This window comes from Podarcis pityusensis, assembly GCF_964106645.2.
Source record: "Podarcis pityusensis genome assembly, chromosome: 2".
NCBI lineage: Eukaryota > Metazoa > Chordata > Lepidosauria > Squamata > Lacertidae > Podarcis > Podarcis pityusensis.
Window position 1 is genome coordinate 12,139,977 of NC_138029.1, and position 21,721 is coordinate 12,161,697.

Genomic DNA, 21,721 nt, shown 5'->3' on the forward strand with positions numbered 1-21,721 from the left:
TTCAACAGGTCAACCCAGTGGCTTTCAGGCTCCGGTTACCCAACCACATGAAACTGCACCCAGTATTTCACAGGTCGTTACTGTCACCGTATGAGGGGGGACGAGAAGGGATGGCCACTCGGGGACCGGTCATAGAAGAAAGGGAATGCAGCAGCCATGTGGCAGAAATCCTCGACGCCAGATGGAAGGGGGATCAGGTGGAGTATTTGGTAGCGTGGGAAGGAGAACCGGAGTCAGAAAACACTTGGGTAATGGCAGAAGATATCAATGACGAGGTATTGATAGAAACGTTCCATCAAAGGTTCCCAAGGAAACCTCAGCCTGTGGAGAGGTTCCGGAGGGAATACTTTGGGACCACCGATGAGGAGGAGGAGTTGGAAGGATTCTCGGAATCGGAAGGGGAAGGGGAGATGGACTCTGAGGAGGAGGAGTACTTCGAGACCAGGAACCGCAACAGGTGGAGAGAAGTGTTCGGGACATCGGAAGATGAAGGAAGTTCATTCCGGGGTTTTGCCTCCTCACCGCCCGTAGAGGAGGGGGCGAGAGGGGATGAAGGGGGCCCTGGAGGGGAGGTGGATGTCAGGGAACTGCCATCGGAAGGAAGGGAAGTGAAAGGGCTCACACAGGTTGGGAGAGACTCAGCAGCTGAAGAGGGAACCAGTAGGGGGAGAGGAGCTGAGCTGAGGGAAAGTGAGCTGGAGGGATGGCTCAGAGACACTTCCAGCGAAAACAGTGGGGAGGTTTCAGGACCTCCTGTAGGGACACCCACTCCTCGCCGGAAACTGTCACGCAGAGAGTCCAGAAGACGTGTTTCCGTTAAGGAGCTTTTATGTTGGAAGCGATTCCGAAAGCAACCACTGTCGGAATCTGCCAGCGACTGACGGAGCCATGTTTAAGGGGCTCCGTTACAGACAGAGGTTTGCAAACTTGACCAAACTCTGAGGGACTAGGATTTTACACACAAGCAGCTCATCGTCCCATCACAACTTCCATATTGCCGAAATAACAGGGAGGATAAGAGGAGATACGGTACAAAAAGTGAATAAGGAGTGGGCTATCTTTAAGGAATACATCAAAATTTATGTGGAAAAGTAGAATTTCTGACAGATATTGAGTGAATCCAGAAAATGATAAGAGTGAAAGGAGAGTAAAGTCAGGATAGAAGAAGAGATTAAAGAAATAATGAAATGTGTTTAAGCTAGTTGGAAAAATAAAGTAGCGTAACAAGAACGGCTGGAAGTCAAGTCACTTGGTGGGTGTCCGTGTGGGGTAGGTGTGTAGATATGTTGATATGTACAGTATAGGTAGGTATTAATGTAGGTATGTTTTATGTTATGAAAATAAGGTAGTATGTTGTGTATGTGTATCGTGTAAATGTATATATGTGTTTTATATGTTAATAAGATTTAAATAAAAAATTTTTTTTAATGACTTTCCCTACTCTAGCTCCTGAGGCCTGGGAAAGAGCACTGTATTCCCCCATTTGGGACCTGCTAGGAGGCCTAAATATTTATGAAGAAGACTTGAGCCTAGTCTTTCTGGGGCAGAGAGTGGGGAGGAACATAATGTATGGGCCTTGCTGTGTATTTTTTTTAGTACATGTATGGAGCACACTGCCTCTTCATTTTTGCTCCCCATAGCAGCCATTTTGTGCTGGGACCCACAGCCACTTTTATAGAGAGATTAGTCCTGGTGCCTCATTTCTTTAACGCACCCCCCCCCAAATAAAATAAAACCAACAACGACGCCCACTGGCCTTATTCACAGGCAGTTTATGACTGAGCATCAAATGCGTGGCAGGAAGGACTTTTCCCTACCATCAATTGGGCCTTTGACATTCATTTGCTGTAGCTTCTCTCCTCTCCCCCTTTAATAATGATTACCAGTCTCCCATTTCTCAGTGAGTTGCTCTCTGTTCTTACTCCTCCAAGCTTGCGATGTCCTTTGTGGTCTATGTTTGCACGAAGATGGATCTTCTTAGAGCAGGGGTAGGCAACCTAAGGCCTGGGGGCTGGATCGGGCCAATTGCCTTCTAAATCTGGCCCGCAGACAGTCCGGGAATCAGCGTATTTTTACATGAGTAGAATGTGTCTGGGGACGCGGGTGGCACTGTGGGTTAAACCACAGAGCCTAGGACTTGCTGATCAAAAGGTCGGCGGTTTGAATCCCCACGACAGGATGAGCTCCCATTGCTTGGTCTCTGCTCCTGCCAACCTAGCAGTTCAAAAGCACGTCAAAGTGCAAGTAGATAAATAGGTACCACTCCAGCGGGAAGGTAAACGGCGTTTCCGTGCGCTGCTCTGGTTCGCCAGAAGCGGCTTAGTCATGCTGGCCACATGACCCAGAAGCTATACTCTGGCTCCCTCAGCCAAAAAAGCGAGATGAGCACCGCAACCCCAGAGTCGGCCACGACTGGACCTAATGGTCAGGGGTCCCTTTACCTTTTTAGAATGTGTCCTTTTGTTTCAAATGCATCTCTGGGTTATTTGTGGGGCCTGTCTGGTGTTTTTACATGAGTAGAATGTGTGCTTTTATTTAAAATGCATCTCTGGGTTATTTGTGGGGCATAGGAATTCGTTCATTCCCCCGCCCCCCCCAAAAAATAGTCCGGCCCACCACATGTTCTGAGGGACGGTGGACCGGCCCACAGCTGAAAAAGGTTGCTGACCCCTGTCTTAGAGGCATGAGAACAGCTTTGACCTCTGCCAGGGGGTGCTGCCCAGCGTGATGGCGTCTGGTTGCTTCCAGCCCTGTAAACATGTGGTTCTTCTTCTCTTTGCAGATGCTGAAGGAGCAGAAAAGCGGTTTGGGCAAAGGCAAGGGCAGCAAAGGGCTCAGTGAGGTGGGTTTGCCTTTCCCAAGAGTGGCTGGTTCAATGCAGCCGTGATGTGGCTCCTTTCCGGCCTCCCAGCAGTGCTATTCCCGCTGCTTACAGGAGGAGCAGGCTTAGTGGGGTGGCTTTGTAAGCACACCAATCCGATCCAATCAGTTTATTACGGCCATAGACCGGCAGTTTAAAAATGGCTAAAAAAAAATTATAAAAGCAAGATACAATAGTTATGAGAACAAGCCGGAATAAAAACAGAGAGACAAGTGTCGCTAAGCAACTAGAATTTTAGCTGCTACTGGAACGATCCAGTTGAACACTGGATTGTCGTGTGTCTAAAACGCAAGGTTTCATAAAGGAAATAATAATAATAGTAGTAGTAGTAGTAGTAGTAGTGCCTCCATAAGGCTTGCTGTCCTTGATTTATCATGATTTCCCTGCGGGTAATATCTGATGCACAGAATCATGCTAGTGTGTAATCAGAGGGTTTTTATCTGATAACCGGCATTTTAAAGAGAAGGCCTCAGTTCTCCGCAGACTTAGGTACAATATTGCCATCTCTCAACCTGGGTTTTCCATTGACTGCTGGAAATCCAAGGCTCTTAGTCAGACGTAGTACAGACAGAAAAGTGTTTTTCAAGTTAAGTGTGCTCTGTCATTATTTCTTTTACTATATTCATCCATCACTTTCCGCAGGAAGATGTCTTGAAGGGACTTTGGAATCCGTAAAATACAGAACAACTTGATAATAAACTGAAAGCCAAATGCATTGGGGGGGGGGGGGGATACAACAATGCATACAGTAGAGTTAGTTAGCTTGGAAGCTTGGGGCATCCTCATCACAATAAACTGACATTGTACTGTATTTCATGTCCTTTTTGGCACAGACACACCTAAGTACCGTATTTTTCGCTCTATAAGGCGCACTTTTCCCCTCCTAAAAAGTAAGGGGAAATGTGTGTGCATCTTATGGAGCGAATGCAGGTGGGAGGCTCTGCGCAGTGCTCCCTTTAAAGAGCCGTGTGGAGCGTGTGTGCGGCTCTTGGCTTTTCCCTGAGGAGGGAGAAGGGCTGCCCTTCTCCTTCCTCGGGGAAAAGCCCCCAAGAGCCGCATACACACTCCGTGTGCTCTTTAAAGGGAGCGCGGCTCTTGGGGGAGCCTTAGCCGTGCAGCCCCCCCCCGGGCAGGGGATGAAGGCTCCCCTTGCCCGGGAGAGGCTGCGCGCAGCTATCTCATAAGCCAGGACAGCAAGCGGGATCGCTGCGCAGCGCTCCCTCTAGCTGTTCTAGCTTCTGGCTTAGCCGCGTGAAGCCTCAGCAGGGCACGGGGAGCCTTCATCCTGCTGCCCTGCGGAGGCTTCGTGCAGCTATCCCTGGCTTTTGCGGAAGGTGGGGGAAAGGATAGAGCCGTGCGGCGCTGTCCCTTCCCCCACCTCCCAGAAAAGCCCCCAAGAGCCGCGCTCCCTCTAAAGAGCGTGCGGCTCTTTTGGGAGGAAAGCCAGTAGGCTTGCTTTCGCTGAAGCCAGGAGGGCAAGAGGGATCGGTGCACACCGATCCCGCTTGCTCTCCTGGCTTCAGGGATAACCCTGCAAAGCCTCCTGAGCGAAGATGGAGGAGCGCTCCCTCTTAGCTCAGGATGCTTTGCGTTGCTTTCTTATTTCTTGTTTTCCTCCCCTAAAAACTAGGTGCGTCTTATCGTCCGGTGCGTCTAACAGAGTGAAAAATATGGTTCTTGGGAGTGTGTATAGTCCGTTGTTCTAACACTTCCCGCATCTGATGGATGGACTCTAGTGTACAGAAGTTCACAACCCAAGAAATCTTTAATGTTCTAGAAAAACCTGTATAAAATAACAGACTCAACGAGGTGTGTGCCTCTTGCCTTTGCTAATTCTCATTCTCTCTCCCTCCCATAGGGATTATTGCCTGTCACAGAGGAGCTTCACACCATCACTTTCATCCTGGACTATTGCTACCAAGATTTTACCTGTCAGCTGCAGGTATGAGGACTTCAGTGATGAAGTTAGGAGTTGGTTGTGGTGGTGGTTGAATGCAATCCTCTTACTGGCCAGGTTGCTTGAAGTTAGCCTACTGAAGAAATGAACCTATGCTGCCAATTCTCATAGTAAACCAGTATGAAGTAAGCAGCACGTAAGCAGCACACAAAACACTACCAAACAAACCATTCTACGTTCTAAATCTTATATTAATAATCCAAAAATTGAGAGAACAAGGTAAAAGAAGCCACAAACAGAAAACTCATTAAAATTGTGTCCAAAAGGAAAATTCAGTCTTTACAGTTCCTTTAGCCAGGCTCCTGTAGACTTCAACAAAGGTAAGTTTGATCAAACGAGGTGTCGGCGATGTTACGCTCAAGGGTTAGATATCAACGAAGATTAAATAAAATTTCTAAATAATATCTGAACAGGCAAGTACAAAAGTCTCTATTGGAGTCCATATGTTACATTCCTTCTTGGCTTAAGCTACAATATTTAATTTCTTTCTTCAGGAAATTCTCCCTCAAGATTTTGGTGTGTTTACAGACATTCACTGGTGATATAAACCAAAACCTGGTTAACCTTTAAACATTCATTATGTAATTTCTGAGAATATAAATACGAAAATCAATACTTGCACTTCATATGTTAAGTTCTTTCTTGACTTAAGCATTTATTTTATTTAAACACTAATAAGTTTTGGTTTGTACCACCAGTGAATATTTATAAATATATCAAAACCGTGAGAGAGAATTTACTGAAGAAGCCCAAGACTCTTCATGGGTGAAACAGGTGACAAACGCCGGCACCCTGTTTATCTCTTGTGCGTAACATCACCAAATCTTCGTTTGATCTAACTTATCTTCGTTGAGAATATTTTTGTCACTGCAGAAGAATGAGATGGCGCTGAGAGGAGATTGGGAAGAAGGAAGATCCATTAGGCCCATCTGTCAACTGCCTTCCTCGTGTTTTTGCCTCAGTTTGTGAATACTGGTCAAGGAGAGAGCGGAATTTGTCATATGGGGACCATGGCCTTTTTAATTTGGCCCAGGGTCTGGGATTGGCATTTATTGCTGCTCTTTCAAGATTTGTGATCTTTCTCCTCTTAGACATCCACTTTGCCGGTGGTGGTCATCTCTAATACCAACCAGATGTCCAGTGCTTGGGCCTCTATCTTATGGTACCTCATGTTCAGTCCAAACCCAACGGTAAGAAACATACTACATTTCTCTCTTTTTTGGAAGCCTTCTCTGTGGGGTAGGGTTGACACCCTAGCCAGAAAGCATTTCGTTTCATTTCACTTTTAATTTGTATACCACCTTTTAAAATTACTATACATAAGGTGGTTCGCAAGCTGAAGAAACAACAAAATACACAAAAAAGATCATAACCTTATAACAATCTGATCCAATGCAAAAAAACCATAATAAAAACATAACTTTGAAATAAACGACTTATGTCAAGCAAAGTAATATTCAACAACCCATTCGAATGTAATACTACATAATAAACTTATATCACCTGAGGCCCTTCTCTGTGTGCCTTCTCAGCGTGAGCTTCCGGAAGGTGGCAACACGAGAACAGGGCCTTTTCTGCAGTGGCTCCCCGCTTGTGGAATGCTCTCCCCAGGGAGGTCCGGCTGCTGCCTTCATTATACACCTTTAGGCGCCAGGCAAAAACGTCCCTCTTTACCTTTGGTTGATTTGATTGACATCCTGTGGGGTGTTTGTGGGGTGTGTGTGTTATTGGGTTGTTGTTTTTATTTTGATTATGTCCTTTGTGGTTTTATATTCTGGTTTTATTCTGTGAACCACTCTGACACCTGCAGATATAGGGTGGTATATAAAGAATAAGAATAAATAAAGCAGCAAATAATAATTTGATTCAGAATTCCAGTATAGAAACTGCTGTCACTTAGATGTGGATACCTTGCCCATGTTTAGCCTGTAGCGACCCCTCAGTTCAGAAGATGGCAGATTAATAGCCCCCCCACACACACCTCGAGCATGCTTCAGAGGATACCCAGAGACACTCCCTGGAGAAACAACCACTAACTTTGGCGCTGGTCGCCTTTTATTTCCGGACTCCATTCCTTGTGTGTGCTCCACAGCACACGACACTGTGCAGGGCATGTCCCTGCAGCAGTCTTGCACATGTGTCGACCCGTGACTTTTCTCCCCACAGGCAACCTGCTCTTCCTACATGAAAGTCGCTTCTGTGTACAGTGGTACCTCAGGTTACATACGCTTCAGGTTACAGACTCTGCTAACCCAGAAATATCACCTCGGGTTAAGAACTTTGCTTCAGGATGAGAACAGAAATCGTGTAGCGGCGGCGCAGCAGCAGCAGGAGGCGGCCCCATTAGCTAAAGTGATGCTTCAGGTTAAGAACAGTTTCAGGTTAAGAACGGACCTCCAGAACGAATTAAGTACTTAACCCGAGGTACCACTGTAGACAACATGGCGCACTCCCACATGTTGTTGGATTCCAGATCCCAGCAGCCTCAGCCCCATGGCGAACGACGGGCCTGGGACTTGGAATGTAGCAACACCTTCAGGGTTCCATGTTGGGTTTTTGTAACTCTTGCGATGTTGTCCCGGCCAGTTTTGTATCCAAAGCTTTTGATCGTCCCGGATTTCCCTCCAACCTCATGCCCTGTGTCCCTCCTGTTCCCTAAATTGGTCTCGCCTGGCTCACTGTGTGTGTTTTCCCTCTCCCCTCCTGTCTTTCTCTCAGAACCAGCTTTTTTTCTGCAATCCACCTGCTGCCACCTGGGACCAGCTGTCCCCTGTCCTGAGCTGCCAATTCTTGGCTGCTACTGACCGAGGCCTAAACGCAGATCAACTCAAGATGCTGAGAGAGAAACTCTGTGGTAATGGGGGAGTCTGGTAATGCGGGGCCAGTGTAGTGCAGTGGTTCAATTTATTTTGGATTTTCAGAACCCCACCATTTAGCTTTTATCCATTTCCGCAGTCACTCAATCAATCAATCAATCAATCAATCAGTAGCTGAACTGGGTTCCACACGGTCACAAAAACAAATGAACCGAAAAAGCCTCAAAAACGCAAAATAGATGGCAAAAACAAAAGCGCCAAACTTAATCCGTTCCGGAAGTCCGTTTGACTTCCGAAATGTTCGAAAACGTAGGCGCAGTTTCTGATGGGTGCAGGCGCCCCGGAAACAATAGCTGACAACCACATCGGACGTTCGGCTTCCAAAAAATGTTGGGAAACGGGAACGCTTTCTTCTGGGTTTTCGGCGTTTGGGAACCAGGGCATTTGAGAACCAAGGTACCACTTTTCATCAGTGACCATGAATGTAGAGCCAGGGTTGGTGGTAGCTGTTCAAGATAGAATGAACAGAGTGTTACCGTATTTTTCGCTCTATAGGATGCACTTTTTCCCTCCTATAAAGCAAGGGAAAATGTGTGTGCGTCTTATGGAGCGAATGCAGGGGGGAGACAGGCGGGAAAAGCCCCCAAGAGCCGCACACAAGCTCCGTGCGTCTCTTGCGGGCTTTTCCCCAGGAGGGAGAAGGGACTGACTGGCCGCATCAGTCCCTTCTCCCACCTCGTAGAATAGCCCACAGGAGCCACGCACCCTTTAAAGAGCGCGTGGCTTCTGCGGACTTCTGCGGGAGGTGGGGGAATTCCCCCACCTCCCGCAAAAGCAGGGAGAAGGTCTGGGAGAAGAGCACAGGCTGCGTGCTTCTGTCCACTTCTCCCAGAGCTGGGCGGGGGGGATTACATTTTCCCCCTTGATTTCCCCCTCTGAAAACTAGGTGCGTCCTATGGTCAGGTGCGCCCTATGGAGCGAAAAATACGGTATCTTCTGTTCCCTTAAGTCCATAAAGTGGAAGTAAGGGTGGGGGGGGGTGCCAAAGAAGGGTCAACTAACAGGCCTCACCCCCCATTTCTGTCAGAACAATTATGCAGCTCACTTCTTGCCTTTTCTTTCCACCGAAGGACCAAATGCAACATCGCAGAGCACAGTCGCCTGGGCACAGTTTGCCAGGGTAAGCGCCGCCCCTGCCTCCTCCTCCTGCTCACCGAAGCGCCTTTCCCTCTTCTTATTTCCTCTCCCCTTCCCCCACAGCCTACTTCGTACGCTTTCTCCTTCTGGACCTGGATTGATGGCATCTTGCTCCTGATTAAGGAGCACCTCCTGCAACTCTGGAACAACAAGTAAGGAGAGGGGTGGGGAAGAAGAGGGGGGAATTTGGCTTCTTCCTTCTCCAATAGCAGAACTCGAGGAGTCACACAAAGCCTTTAACGGCAACGGCCTCAGGAGGGCGCTGTTTGCTAGGGGGCGTTTTGCCCGTCTCCACCACTCGTTGCAAAAGCCACCTGAGTTCTTTGCAAATACGCCAAACCCCCTTTCATAGAATGATAGTTGTAGAGTTGGAAGACATTGTCTTGCCCAATGCAAGATGGTTCTTTTCAAATTGGATTCAGAAGCAACACAAACGCAAGTGGGTGAGAAGGTTACAGATTTTATTCCAAGCAGCAAGTAGTATATACATTACCAAGCGAGCACTTCACTCCACGGGGAATTGACCCCCAGGTAGCCTTTGATGCTCAGCTCTGCGGCAAACAGATTGTGCCAAACTCCCAACTGTGATACAGTGGTACCTTGGCTTACATACGCTTCAGGTTACAGACTCCGCTAACCCAAAAATAGTACCTCGGGTTAAGAATTTTGCTCCAGGATGAGAACAGAAATCGTGCTCCGGCGGCGCGGCAACTGCAGGAGGCCCCATTAGCTAAAGTGGTGCTTCAGGTTAAGAACAGTTTCAGGTTAAGTATGGGCCTCCGGAACGAATTAAGTACTTAACCTGAGGTACCACTGTATTCAAAACTACACCCAAGTGAAAAATTAGAATATTGTGGGAAAGTTAATTTATTTCAGTAATTCAACTTAAAAGGTGAAACTAATATATGAGATAGACTCATGACATGCAAAGTGAGATGTGTCAAGCCTTTATTTGTTATAATTGTGATGGTCATGGCGTACAGCTGATGAAAAGCCCAAATTTACAATCTCGGAAAATTAGAATATTAAATGAAATCAGCAAAACAAGGATTGCAAATAGAGCAGTATTGGACCTCTGAGAAGTAGAAGCATGCATATGTACTCAGTACTTGGTTTGAGCCCTTTTGCATCAATTACTGCCTCAGTGTGGCATGGCATGGATGCTATCAGCCTGTGGCACTGCTGAGGTGTATGCCATGACCATCACAATTATAACAAATAAAGGCTTGACATACAGTGGTACCTCGGGTTAAGTACTTAATTCGTTCAAGAGGTCCGTTCTTAACCTGAAATTGTTCTTAACCCAAGGTACCACTTTAGCTAATGGGGCCTGCCACTGCTGCACGATTTCTGTTCTCATCCTGAAGCAAAGTTCTTAACCCGAGGTACTATTTCTGGGTTAGCGGAGTCTGTAACCTGAAGCGTATGTAACCTGAGGTACCACTGTATCTCGCTTTGCATATCATGAGTCTATCTCATATATTAGTTTCACCTTTTAAGTTGAATTACTGAAATAAATGAACTTTTCCACGATATTCTAATTTTTCGAGTTTCACCTGTAGATGCTGTCTCAGCTACCCTGCCCTACATCCAAGTCACATACTGGCCAGTGCATGTTTTCAGTAATTGAGTAAATTCCTTGTCCTTGTCACTCAGGGGAGGGGGCTGCAGGAAGAGATCGTCATAAAAGTAATTTTATTATTTGTACCCCACCCATCTGATGTGAGGCTACAGTTGTCGGGAGGGAGTTAAGGCAGCGCAAAGGTGGCAGCTGTTTGACCTCGATATTTCTCCTCTTCCCATTTGCATCGCATCCTAGCCTCATCATGGGGTTCGTGAGCCGCAAGCGGGAGAGGAGTTTGCTGAAGAAGAAGAGGGCAGGCACCTTCCTGCTGCGCTTCAGCGAGAGCACCGCAAATGGGGGCATCACCTTTACCTGGGTGGACTTCGACAACACAGGTCATTTCCTGGAATTCTCTCCCTTGCCTTGCCTTGTGGTGCCAGTGTGGTGTAGTGGTTAAGAGCGGTAGTCTCGTAATCTGGTGAACCGGGTTTGCTTCCCCGCACCTCCACATGCAGCTGCTGGGTGACCTTGGGCCGGTCACACTTCTTTGAGGTCTCTCGGCCCCACTCACCTCACAAGAGTGTTTGTTGTGGGGGAGGAAGGGAAAGGAGAATGTGAGCCGCTTTGAGACTCCTTAAAGGGAGTGAAAGGCGGGATATCAAATCCAAACTCCTCTTCTTAATCATCACAGTGTGTGTGTTTTTCTGCTGTTCTTTTTTAATTCTTCTTTGGGGGGGGGGGGGTTTAAAAAAACAATTTTTCCAATGCTTCATTGTATTTTTTAACTTACGCACTGATTAGAGATGTGAATCCCTTTTAAAAAATCTGTGAAAATGGGGGTGGAATGTGGGGAACAGTTGTCCCTGTGACAACTTTGCCTTGCTCAGCGGGGGAAATATAAGTATGATTTCTGTGTAGCGGTTAGAGAGTTTTTACCTTACTTCCCTCTGCCATGTTAAGCTGGAGAGTTAGTGCCCCTTTGTGTCAGCACACAGAAACTTTATGGTTCAAAGATGAGTTTTTAGGCTTGCAGCAAATCCATTTCCTTTAATTAGTATAACTTAATCAAGCATTCGGACAAGAAGATAAGCAAGGTTAAAAACAACATACAGTCCAAGCTACGATTGCAAATCTGAAGTATTGATTATTGATGCAGAGCTGGGACATGCTAATTAAATCAAGCAAGTTTGGGCTGTCTCTGAAGGACATGACAAAAACCAAAAGAAGCCTTTTATTTTCATTTTTTATCATTTTAACTGGATTGCACTGGGGTAAGGAAAATCAGCTATAGGGCCTGTTCTTGTGTCCCTGGAACCAGCAAAAACAGGTGTGGGAGTGGGAATATTTGCCACCAGTCCCCCATTTTCAGGGAGTTCCCCCCCCCCCAGGCCTTTCCATCTCTATACCTGATAAGTGTGTATGAGAACTAGGGCTGGAGAAATCCATTGCAGTTCATGCCCAGTTCTACACGGGGGCAGAACTAAGTCCATCTCCTTTTGCTTTCCTGCAGATTTGAAGGTGAAAATCCTTTAAATACAAATTATTATTATTATTATTTAAGTACTTACAAGGTGGTCCAAATAAATAAATAGAATGCATGAACCAGCACCAGGATTTTCCAAAATGAGGTATTGATACACCCTCCCATTTTTGTCAGTCCTTCTGAACTCTCCTCATGTGTTTAGTGCAGTGCCAGATTTACGTATAAGATAAACAAGCGGGTGGCACTGTGGGTTAAACCACAGAGCCTAGGACTTGCCGATCAGAAGGTCGGCGGTTCAAATCCCCGCAATGGGGTGAGCTCCCGTTGCTCGGTCTCTGCTCCTGCCAACCTAGCAGTTCGAAAGCACACCAAAAAGTACAAGTAGATAAATAGGTACCGCTCCGGCGGGAAGGTAAACGGTGTTTCCGTGCGATGCTCTGTTTCGCCAGAAGCGGCTTAGTCATGCTAGCCACATGACCCGGAAGCTATACGCCGGCTCCCTAAGCCAATAAAACATGATGAGCGCTGCAACCCCAGAGTCGTCCGCGACTGGACCTAACGGTCAGGGGTCCCTTTACCTTTCAACAAGCTATAGCTTAGGGCCCCACCCTCTTGGGGGCCCCCAAAAAAATTTAAAGGAAAAAACCTGGATGTATTAATAGACTTATTCTTAATTGTATTTCAGTTCAACAATTACTTTGATAAAATACATATTTTGTTATGTGCAAATGGCTTTGGATACCTATTAGGTCCATAAATTACCATATAGCAGATATTCAACACAAAAAAGCAACAATTTGTTGTTGACAAAGGACAGCTGGACGTATAAAGGGCCCCATCAAACCTAAATCGGGCCCTATGCTGGTGAGATGTAGGCAGACCATTTTCATTCTAAGCCTGCCTGTCTGTTTTATTTAACTTTTATATAGCTGCTATTCAGTAAATATTCCCTTGGTTTCTTGTTACAAAACAATTATTTAAAACCAAAACCAAAAACCCAGTAATAGAATCTTTATAATCGTCAACAAACACTAGAAGATAAGACGGTGGGAATTCTTGCAACAGAGATAGCCTAAGAAGAATTTACGTATTTAAAATGCAGTTTTGAAAAAGCTTGCATGAACAAAACTAATTCCACCTGACGACCTGGCTGGTAGCCAGATTCTGCGCCCAGATTTGTAGGAATAGATCATTCTCTAGAATAAAATAGCTTACTAGGGAAATACTGAAGTTGCCCTTTGGGGTGCCTCAGGGTCAATTTCTATGGTAGCCCAAATCTCAGTTGTACGGGTGTATGTATATATCTCAATTTTAACTCATGAGCTATTGCTGCAATCTGCTCTGATTGTCTATTTTAACTTTATGGACGCTGTTTTTACTGTGTTATGCGAGCTGGTCTTTGACCGTAATAAATTATCTATCCATCATCTGGATGGGTTGATCTCCAGACAAGATCAGAAAGAACTCCACCTGACACTTTGACTATGTTTTTCTAACCTCCTCAGGTTCCCCCAGGTTCCAGTCAGTGGAGCCCTACACCTGCGTCGAGCTAAAGTCCCTGGCGCTGCCAGACATCATCCATGACTATCACTTCCTGGCTGTGGAGCAAAAATCTGAGAATCCACTGAAGTACCTCTATCCTGACACGCCCCGGGATTCAGCTTTTTCTCCTTACTATAGTGAACGCCGGGAAGGTATTCCTGCCTGCCAGATTGTCATGGGGATCCCTCTTTCATGACACTCTTCTATGCCCTGAATTTCAGGGCATTCGGATGTCTTGCATTTTCACATTTATGGGCCCGGCTTATATGTATTCAGTATTTCTGTAATCTCGCCGTGCAGAATTCAGCCTCCTCAGGTGATGATTATGATTTACTGAATTTATATACTGCCCTATACCCATGGGTCTCAGGGAAAAGATAGAAAACCACAAAATACCGTATTTTTCGCTCTAGAAGACACACCAGAGCATAAGACGCACCCAGTTTTTGGAGGAGGACAACAAGAAAAAATAATATTCTGAATCCCAGAAGCCAGAACAGCAAGAGGGAGCGCTGTGCAGCGATCCCTCTTGCTGTTCTGGCTTTTGGGATAGCTGTTCTGGCTTTTGGGATAGCTGCGCAGCCTGCATTCGCTCCATAAGACGCACACACATTTCCCCTTAATTTTTAGGAGGGAAAAAGTGCGTCTTATAGAGCGAAAAATACGGTACATAATAAAAGTTAAAACAACAACCTGATAACACACCTCCCCCAAAAACCCACATTTTAAAAGGGCATGGGGTGTAAATCAGATCAACCCGAAGGCTTGGTTAAAAAGAAACGTTTTTGCCTGGTGTATAATGAAGGCGCCAGCTGAACCTCTCTAGGGAGAGCATTCCACAGACGGGGAGCCACTGCAGAGAAGGCCTGTTTTTGTATTGTCGTCCTCTGGACCTCTTGAGGAGGTGGCACACGAAGGAGGGCCTCAGAAGGTGATCTCAGGGTCCGGGTAGGTTCATGTGGGAAGAGGCAGTCTTCAATGGATTGGGGTCCTGAGCCGCAGAGAACTTGATTGCTGGTGAGGTGAGGTTTTGAAACAACATCTGCAGCTTTTATGGCTGCCATGATGATGATGATGATGAGGCTTTTTTCAGCCGGAACTCACTAGATGTCAGTTCCGGCACATCTCAGGGGAGCGCCATTGCCTTTGGTTATCCTTTAGTTATCCTCACAGAACTCTAGCCCAATGGTTGCCATGAATTTGATTGGAATTAATTCTATAATGAAATGATTTTAGAATGTTTTATCGTTTTACTGTTGTTAGCCGCTCTGAGCCCGGCTTCGGCTGGGGAGGGCGGGATATAAATAAAATTTATTATTATTATTATTATTAGAGAATAAGGGAGGTGTTCATTGTGATTTCCGGCACCTCTTTTTCTAGAAAAAAAGCACCGACGATAACTATGGTAAACTTTATATGCTGCCATCTATGTTGTAGAACTTCACAGAGTAACATAATTTACAACAAAAAGAAGAAAAAGCCAGAGCCTCTGCCTTGCGGAGTTTACTGTCTAAGGGTGAAGACAGATAATATTTATACAAAACCGGAACGTGCAGCAAATTTTTCAGCTCTGCTGTGGGCCTGGCTTAGCCCCAAATTTGGACATGCACACCAGCAAGTTGAAGGTTAACTCAGCTGTTAGTCTTGCCCCCATACTTCAAGTAGGCTCTCCTTTTATTTTGGGGAAATTAATAAAGGAATGTTTTACACGAAGGCTTACCTACTTATTTGCCATTGTATTGGCTGTTAAGAAATACTTTTGAAAGTGCAAGACTTCTCCATGGGTTGGGGTGAAGGGAGCAAGGTTCATTGGTCACATCATCAGGGGAAGGCCAATCAGTGCTGCTGGCTTCTGCTTCACACTTGCAAACCGCCTGCCCCTGAGCTTGTCTCTTGAGAATTAAAATACCGTTTTTTTTGCTCCATAAGACTCACTTTTTCCCTCCTAAAAAGTAAGGGGAAATGTGTGTGCGTGTTATGGAGCGAATGCAGGCTGCGCAGGTATCCCAGAAGCCAGAACAGCAAGAGGGATTGCTGCTTTCACTGCGCAGCGATCCCTCTTGCTGTTCTGGTTTCTGAGATTCAGAATATTTTTTTTTCTTGTTTTCCTCCTCCAAAAATTAGGTGCGTCTTGTGGTCTGGTGTGTCTTATAGAGCGAAAAATACAGTACACTTGGACATTAATCTGGTGCTGGGGCTTCATAGACCTCCATAGGTTCTACAGTAAAAGTGTCACCCTGAAAACACTTCCAGAATGCTTCCACAGCTCTAAAAACATTGTGTCTGCCTTCACTCTTAACCCAGCATCCACACAACATTGTTGGCCAACCTGTTTCCCCCTCTAGATAATCCAGATTTCCCCTTTCCTCTACACAGATGATATTTGCTTTTTAAAAAAATAAATAAATCATAGTTACTAACTCTGCAACTCAAAAACTTCAAAGTAAATTATTCCTTTTTTATATATAAAAAGGTGTGCATTTGCATATCAACAAGACAGATTTCCAGATCTCTTCTCAAGCATAGAATTTGAGTAACATTTGTACAAACTTCAGGCACTCTCTGAATGCAGACTCCACTGAGGCAGAACTCATGGGTGCTGAGCTCAGTGCTGTCTTCCTTGCTTTGGTTGGTGAGGGGTCCAATCCTGCTTCTAGCTCCCTTACACACCCTTTTTTCTCTCCTTCCCAGCGGACCTGACAGAAGAGAGACGCTACTTGAACCGCCGCCTGATCAGAGTCTCGTCTCAGTGAGTTGTGCCATCTCATCCCATGTCAGCCTCTTCGAGAGCTTACCGTATTTTTTGCTCCGTAAGACACACTTTTTTCCTTCTAAAAAGAAAGGGAAATTGCCTGTGCGTCTGAGCGAATGCACCGGACCACAGCGATGGCTCCCGTCAGTCAAGCAAAGCGGGAGCCGCTTACAGGGCTTCTGTCCCGCTTTGCGCGGCTCTCCCTTTGTTTGCTTTACAGCGAGCCGGGAGGAGGCAGGCGATTCAGAGCCAGCGGGCGCTTTTAAAAGCGGTGCCTAGCTAGCAACAGCTGCAGCAGCCTCAGCCAGCAAAGGTCCACGCGCTCCCTAAACGGAGCAATGAGGCTGCAGAGGGACGGCAGGGCACAGGAGGGGTTGGATCCGGAAGGATAAAATTTAAGCAACCAGCAGCAAAAAAACCCCAACCTCGAGCTCTGAGCCACGAGCGCAGTGAAAATCAGGAGGTAATATAGGAAGGCTGCTGGGGACTGGAGGGCAGGGGATGAGGGAGAGGGGGAAATTACGCAAATCCCCCCACGTCTCAGCTGATCTGCTGGTTTCTTGAGCATGCACACTAAACAAACATACAGCTCCTGTCCCTCTCAGTCTCACTCTGATATACCAGTAGTTTATTAAATAGTTTAATACAACATTTGCTTCAGAATATTTTTTCCCTGTTTTCCTCCTCTGAAAACTAGGTGCGTCTTAAGGTCAGGTGCGCCTTATGGAGCGAAAAATACGGTACTTGCCATGCCAGATCTCATCACACCTCTTTCAACTTCTGAGCCTATTGGGGACATCAGAAATTTGGGGCTGCCCTGCGTACTTAATCCCCTGGGCTGGGGTTGTGGGGAGGAACATCCTGGGCTCCCCCCATCTACAGTGGGCCACTTTGACCTGATGTTTCTATGAGGTCTGGTGACTCCAAGCACTAAGGGAACTCCTTAGTGTAGCTGATCTTCAGAGGACCAGCTCTCACCACCCATCAGCTTATTGGTGATGTCACATAGAATGTCAGGTATAAGGCAGGTGGGTGTGGCTTTGGGGAAACACCCTGATGGGCCAAATTGGGACATCTGGTGGGCCATAGGCAAAGACACCCAAACCTTAGGCAAAGACAAAACTTTAACCTATGCTCAATGGGATAAAAGGCTCTTTGCAGCTTGCTTGATGCCTAAAGGAGAGGCAGCCAAACAAAGCTTTTTAGGGAGAGCGTTTTGCAGCCTGGTTTCCATGTTAGAAAAGGCACTGCCTCAACATCCCATCTAGTCCTGCATCTGAAAGTCGTAGCGCACTCTCTTTCCCTTGTGGACAGGCAGTGAAGCTGCACGTTGGAAAATTCAGGACAGAATTTTGCCTAAAATGTATAATCTGTTATTAGATTTGGGGGGGGGGGAATAGATTTTAACCTCTAGGAAAAACTTAAACGATTTGAAGTTTACAGCATGTTATTCTTTAAATGAGAACTACAGTGGTACCTCAGGTTAAGTACTTAATTCGTTCTGGAGGTCCGTTCTTAACCTGAAACTGTTCTTAACCTGAAGCACCACTTTAGCTAATGGGGCCTCCCGCTGCTGCCGCGCTGCTGGAGCACGATTTCTGTTCTCATCCTGAAGTAAAGTTCTTAACCCGAGGTACTATTTTGGGGTTAGCGGAGTCTGCAACCTGAAGCGTATGTAACCCAAGGTACCACTGTACTTGAAAACAATTTGCAGATGGTATTTAACTCCGAGTAGCCTAGGACTTGCTGATCAGAAGGTCAGTGGTTCGAATCCCCGTGACGTGAGCTCCCGTTGCTCGGTCCCGGCTCCTGCCAACCTAGCAGTTCAAAAGCACGTCAAAGTGCAAGTAGATAAATAGGTACCACTCTGGCGGTAAGATAAACGGCGTTTCCATGCACTGCTCTGGTTTGCCAGAAGCGGCTTAGTCATGCTGGCCACACGACCCGGAAGCTGTACGCCGGCTCCCTCGGCCAATAAAGCGAAATGAGTGCTGCAACCCCAGAGTCGGTCACAACTGGACCTAATGGTCAGGGGTCCCTTTACATTTACCTTTACCTAGCTTTGCTAAGATGTATAAGACTGAATCAGATCAGTGCTGGAGATGCAAAGAGGTTGAGGGAACATTCTTTCATATGTGGTGGACATGTAAAAGAGTAAGAGAGTATTGGGAAATAATCCATAATGAATTGAAAAAAATGTTTAAAAGTACTTTCCAAAAAAAAAAACAGTCCTTTTTGTTGGGGATAATTCCAACAGAAATTCCCAGGTGTCAGAAAAGGTTATTTATGTATGCCACTACTGTGGCCCATGTTTTGTTAGCCCCAAAATGGAAAATGAGCGCGGTCCCAACCAGAGAAGAATGGCAACTTAAACTGACAGAATATGCGCAGCTTGCAGACTTAACATATAGAATAAAGGAACAAGGAGAATATACGTTGGGAGAAGATTGGAAAACGTTTATTGAATATATGGCGGCGAATTGTGTACACGTGAAAATGTTGGCAGCAGTAAAATAAATTGAACAGTGTAAATAAGTTTTGATGGATGCAATAATGGAATACTGAATGGTTTAGTTTTTGTAATATATGCAAGGATTTCTGATATGCAAAATGAACCGTGGAAAGAGAAGAAGGGAAGTCATTGATATTTGAAGGATGTTTAAATGAGTATTTTAAATTGTAAAACTACACCCACCCACCCATATTTTTCTGTGTATAAGACGATGCTTTTGACTAAAAAAAAAGGCAAAAATTGGGTGTCGTCTTATACATGGATAGTGAATGCGGAGGGGGGATGTGCAATTAATGGCAGAAGCAAGCAGGAGATTGGCAGTTGCGATTGGGCGGGTGATTGATGGCTGCAGCAAGACCTGCTGGCAATTGGCTGTGGCAATTTCGCAGGCGATTGCTGGCTACAGCAAGTGGGCGGGTGGGGTGTTGGAGGTGGCGAGTGGGCAGAAAATTGTCGGCTGCAGTGAGGTGTGCAATTGGCAGTGGCTGTGGCAAGCGATCAGCTGTGGTGGGCAGACGGGTGAGTGGGAGAAGTGACCTCCCCACCCCCCAAAAAAGCTAAACAACTTAATTTCGGGTTTTAAAAAAATAGTGTCGTCTTATACATGTGGCGTCTTATACACAGAAAAATACGGCATGCGTGTGTGTGTGTGTGTGTGTGTGTGTGTGTATATATATATATATGTTCTTATTTATCCAGGCAGCCAGAAGAGGCCCAGGTTCCCAGGCCGAATGATTTGGCCCTTGCAGACGATGAGCACTTGAACCACGATCTGGCGGGATTGGAGCAGGGCGTTCAAGCTCCCTGGCTGAATGGTTTGGCCCTTGCAGACGATGAGCACTTGAACCACGATCTGGCGGGATTGGAGCACTGCGTTCAAGTTCCCAGGCTGAATGGTTTGGCCCTTGCAGACGATGAGCACTTGAACCACGATCTGGCGGGATTGGAGCAGGGCGTTCAAGCTCCCTGGCTGAATGGTTTGGCCCTTGCAGATGATGAGCACTTGAACAATGATTTGGCGGGCTTGGCGCGCGGCGTGCAATGCCTTCTGTCCGACAGGCAAGGTGAGTGGTGAATCTGTGGCCCTCTTGAGGGGTGAAGTCCTTGCAACAGAGGGTAGTCTCCTGGGGTTACATTTGCAATGGGTTTCTATTCTGGGTCGCAGCACACCAGATCTCTACAGTATTTCCTCCTTCAGTTCCCAGATGATTCTCTCCTTCTCTCCTGTTTCCTCCACACCAGATCCTTTCCTTCCACTGCCGGGTGATGATCAGCAGTTGCTACCACCACCCATTCGTCTGTTTGAGGCGCCTGATGAGATCCCAGAACTGAATGTGATGCCTCATGAGATCCCAGAGCTGAACGTGACGGCTGATGAGATCCCAGAGCTGAATGTCGATGAAAGCGATTTTCAATAGGTGATGATTTCTGGCAAGATGGAGGCCTAAAACTGTGGCTCTGCTCCCTTCTGACTGCCTACTGTCTTCCTTGTGCCCCCGCCATGGAGCATGGCTTTCTTATTAATCAATTCAAAGAGGATGCTGAACCACCTTTGAAGTTGCTCTTGAGTGTTCAGATAGAGAGAGAGGCTGGAGACTGGGAATGCCTGAAAATGGGTGCGTAGGCAATCAGAGTTCTGCTAGTTTGGGTTTTAGGTATTTGGGGGCTACCATGCTTGCCCTTCCCGTGTGCGGCTGCCAGCTCAACCTGTATATTTGTAAATAAGCATGTCCTGTCTATAGCTGTCAAGCGTCCCTTATTTGGAGGGACAGTCCCTTATCCCAGCGCCATGTCCTGCTGCTGTCCCTTATTGATGGGTGTCCCTTAAATTTCCCGGGTTTCAAAGGAAGCATCTCCTCTCCCTCCCTCCCTGCCGGCCAGGGAGGAGGGAGGCTCCAAGTGTGTTGCTTGGCTGCCCGGCCCCTCTCCCCCGGCCTCCTCTCACCAGCCTCGGCCCCTGGGAGCCCCTCCCCGCCGGGACCGGTGGGAGCCTCGGGCCCTTCCGCCACCATCCTCCTCGCGGCCGCCGAACTGAGCCGTCTCTGCCTGGGGCCTCCCCTCTGCCTGCTGCTGCCGCCGCCGCTCCCGCTAGGCCGTACTGCGGCTGAGCCGCCAAAGGACCCGAATTAGATGGGCAGCCTAGCGCGCCCTATGAATTGCTGAGGAGCCTTGAGAGGAGAGCGAAGGCAACCATAGAGAAAGCAGTTCAGAGAGAGGAGGAGGAGGCAGAGGCGCGGGCAGGTGTTCCAAGGGCTAACCATGGAGGGGGAAAGCGGAGGAAGGACCGCAAGCACTTCTCCCATAGATTTGTAGTGGTAGACTAGCATAGATGATCTGATCTGCGGGTTTACTTCGGGCGCTATTCCCACCCCCCCACCTGATGGAATTGAGAGCTGCAGATGGAGCACGAGAGAAAAGATACAGAACTGCAGCAGCATCTTCGTAGCTTGGACTTCGTTTTGCGCGAAAAGTGGTTGCTGCTTGTAGTTATTTAATTGCAGTGTTTCATTGGCTGGTGTCTTGAGCAGCAACCTCTGGAAACGAAGGGCTAAAAACCGACGCTGCTCTCCCAAATTATCTGGTCCCTTTTAACTGGTTGACTAAAATCCCTTATTTTGGCTGCTGGTCCCTTATTTTCAAATCTTGTCAGTTGACAGCTATGGTCCTGTCCTTATGATGCCTTATGATGTCCTGTCCAGTCCAGCTTCTCCAGAACTTCCTATCATTTGGAGAAGTAGAGGGTGCAAATCAAACTGCATATTGGTACCTGCAAACATGGACGGAGGTTTCTCTTTTCTCTGGAATTTTGGTCCTTCTGTTCAGTCGTCTTTTCCAATTTGTATTTTTTTCAGAGACTGTTCTGCTAATGTCATTTCCAAATCGTTGCAGAGGCCCATAGGTTCCTTCCTTATCCTCCCACACCTTTTTCCAGACCTGATCTATGGCAGGGTTGGGGGTTTTGTGTGTGTTTGTTTTTGTAATAAAATCCACTTTTGCTGGCTCCACGGTTTTCGCCA

The 21,721-nt window shown here is 46.8% G+C and overlaps 2 protein-coding genes across 3 annotated transcripts in view; one reads left to right on the forward strand and one right to left on the reverse strand.

Annotated features, from left to right (window-relative positions):
- STAT2 (signal transducer and activator of transcription 2) overlaps positions 1-21,709 on the forward strand; it is a 48,519-nt gene extending 26,810 nt beyond the window's left edge. For both annotated transcript variants that reach the window (XM_080994471.1, XM_080994472.1), the window contains exons 14-24: positions 2,783-2,842; positions 4,740-4,823; positions 5,930-6,028; positions 7,557-7,692; positions 8,785-8,834; positions 8,915-9,003; positions 10,671-10,810; positions 13,404-13,592; positions 16,132-16,189; positions 19,404-19,768; positions 19,947-21,709. In XM_080994471.1, coding sequence (XP_080850597.1) covers positions 2,783-2,842; positions 4,740-4,823; positions 5,930-6,028; positions 7,557-7,692; positions 8,785-8,834; positions 8,915-9,003; positions 10,671-10,810; positions 13,404-13,592; positions 16,132-16,189; positions 19,404-19,768; positions 19,947-20,122 — 1,446 coding nt within the window. In that variant the 3' untranslated portion in view covers positions 20,123-21,709. The remainder of the gene's footprint in view (positions 1-2,782; positions 2,843-4,739; positions 4,824-5,929; positions 6,029-7,556; positions 7,693-8,784; positions 8,835-8,914; positions 9,004-10,670; positions 10,811-13,403; positions 13,593-16,131; positions 16,190-19,403; positions 19,769-19,946) is intronic.
- The window catches only part of IL23A (interleukin 23 subunit alpha), a gene marked incomplete at its 5' end in the record, with an annotated part of 85,378 nt that overhangs the window by 23,189 nt on the left and 40,468 nt on the right, over positions 1-21,721 (reverse strand). The gene's annotated exons all lie outside the window — the stretch shown is intronic.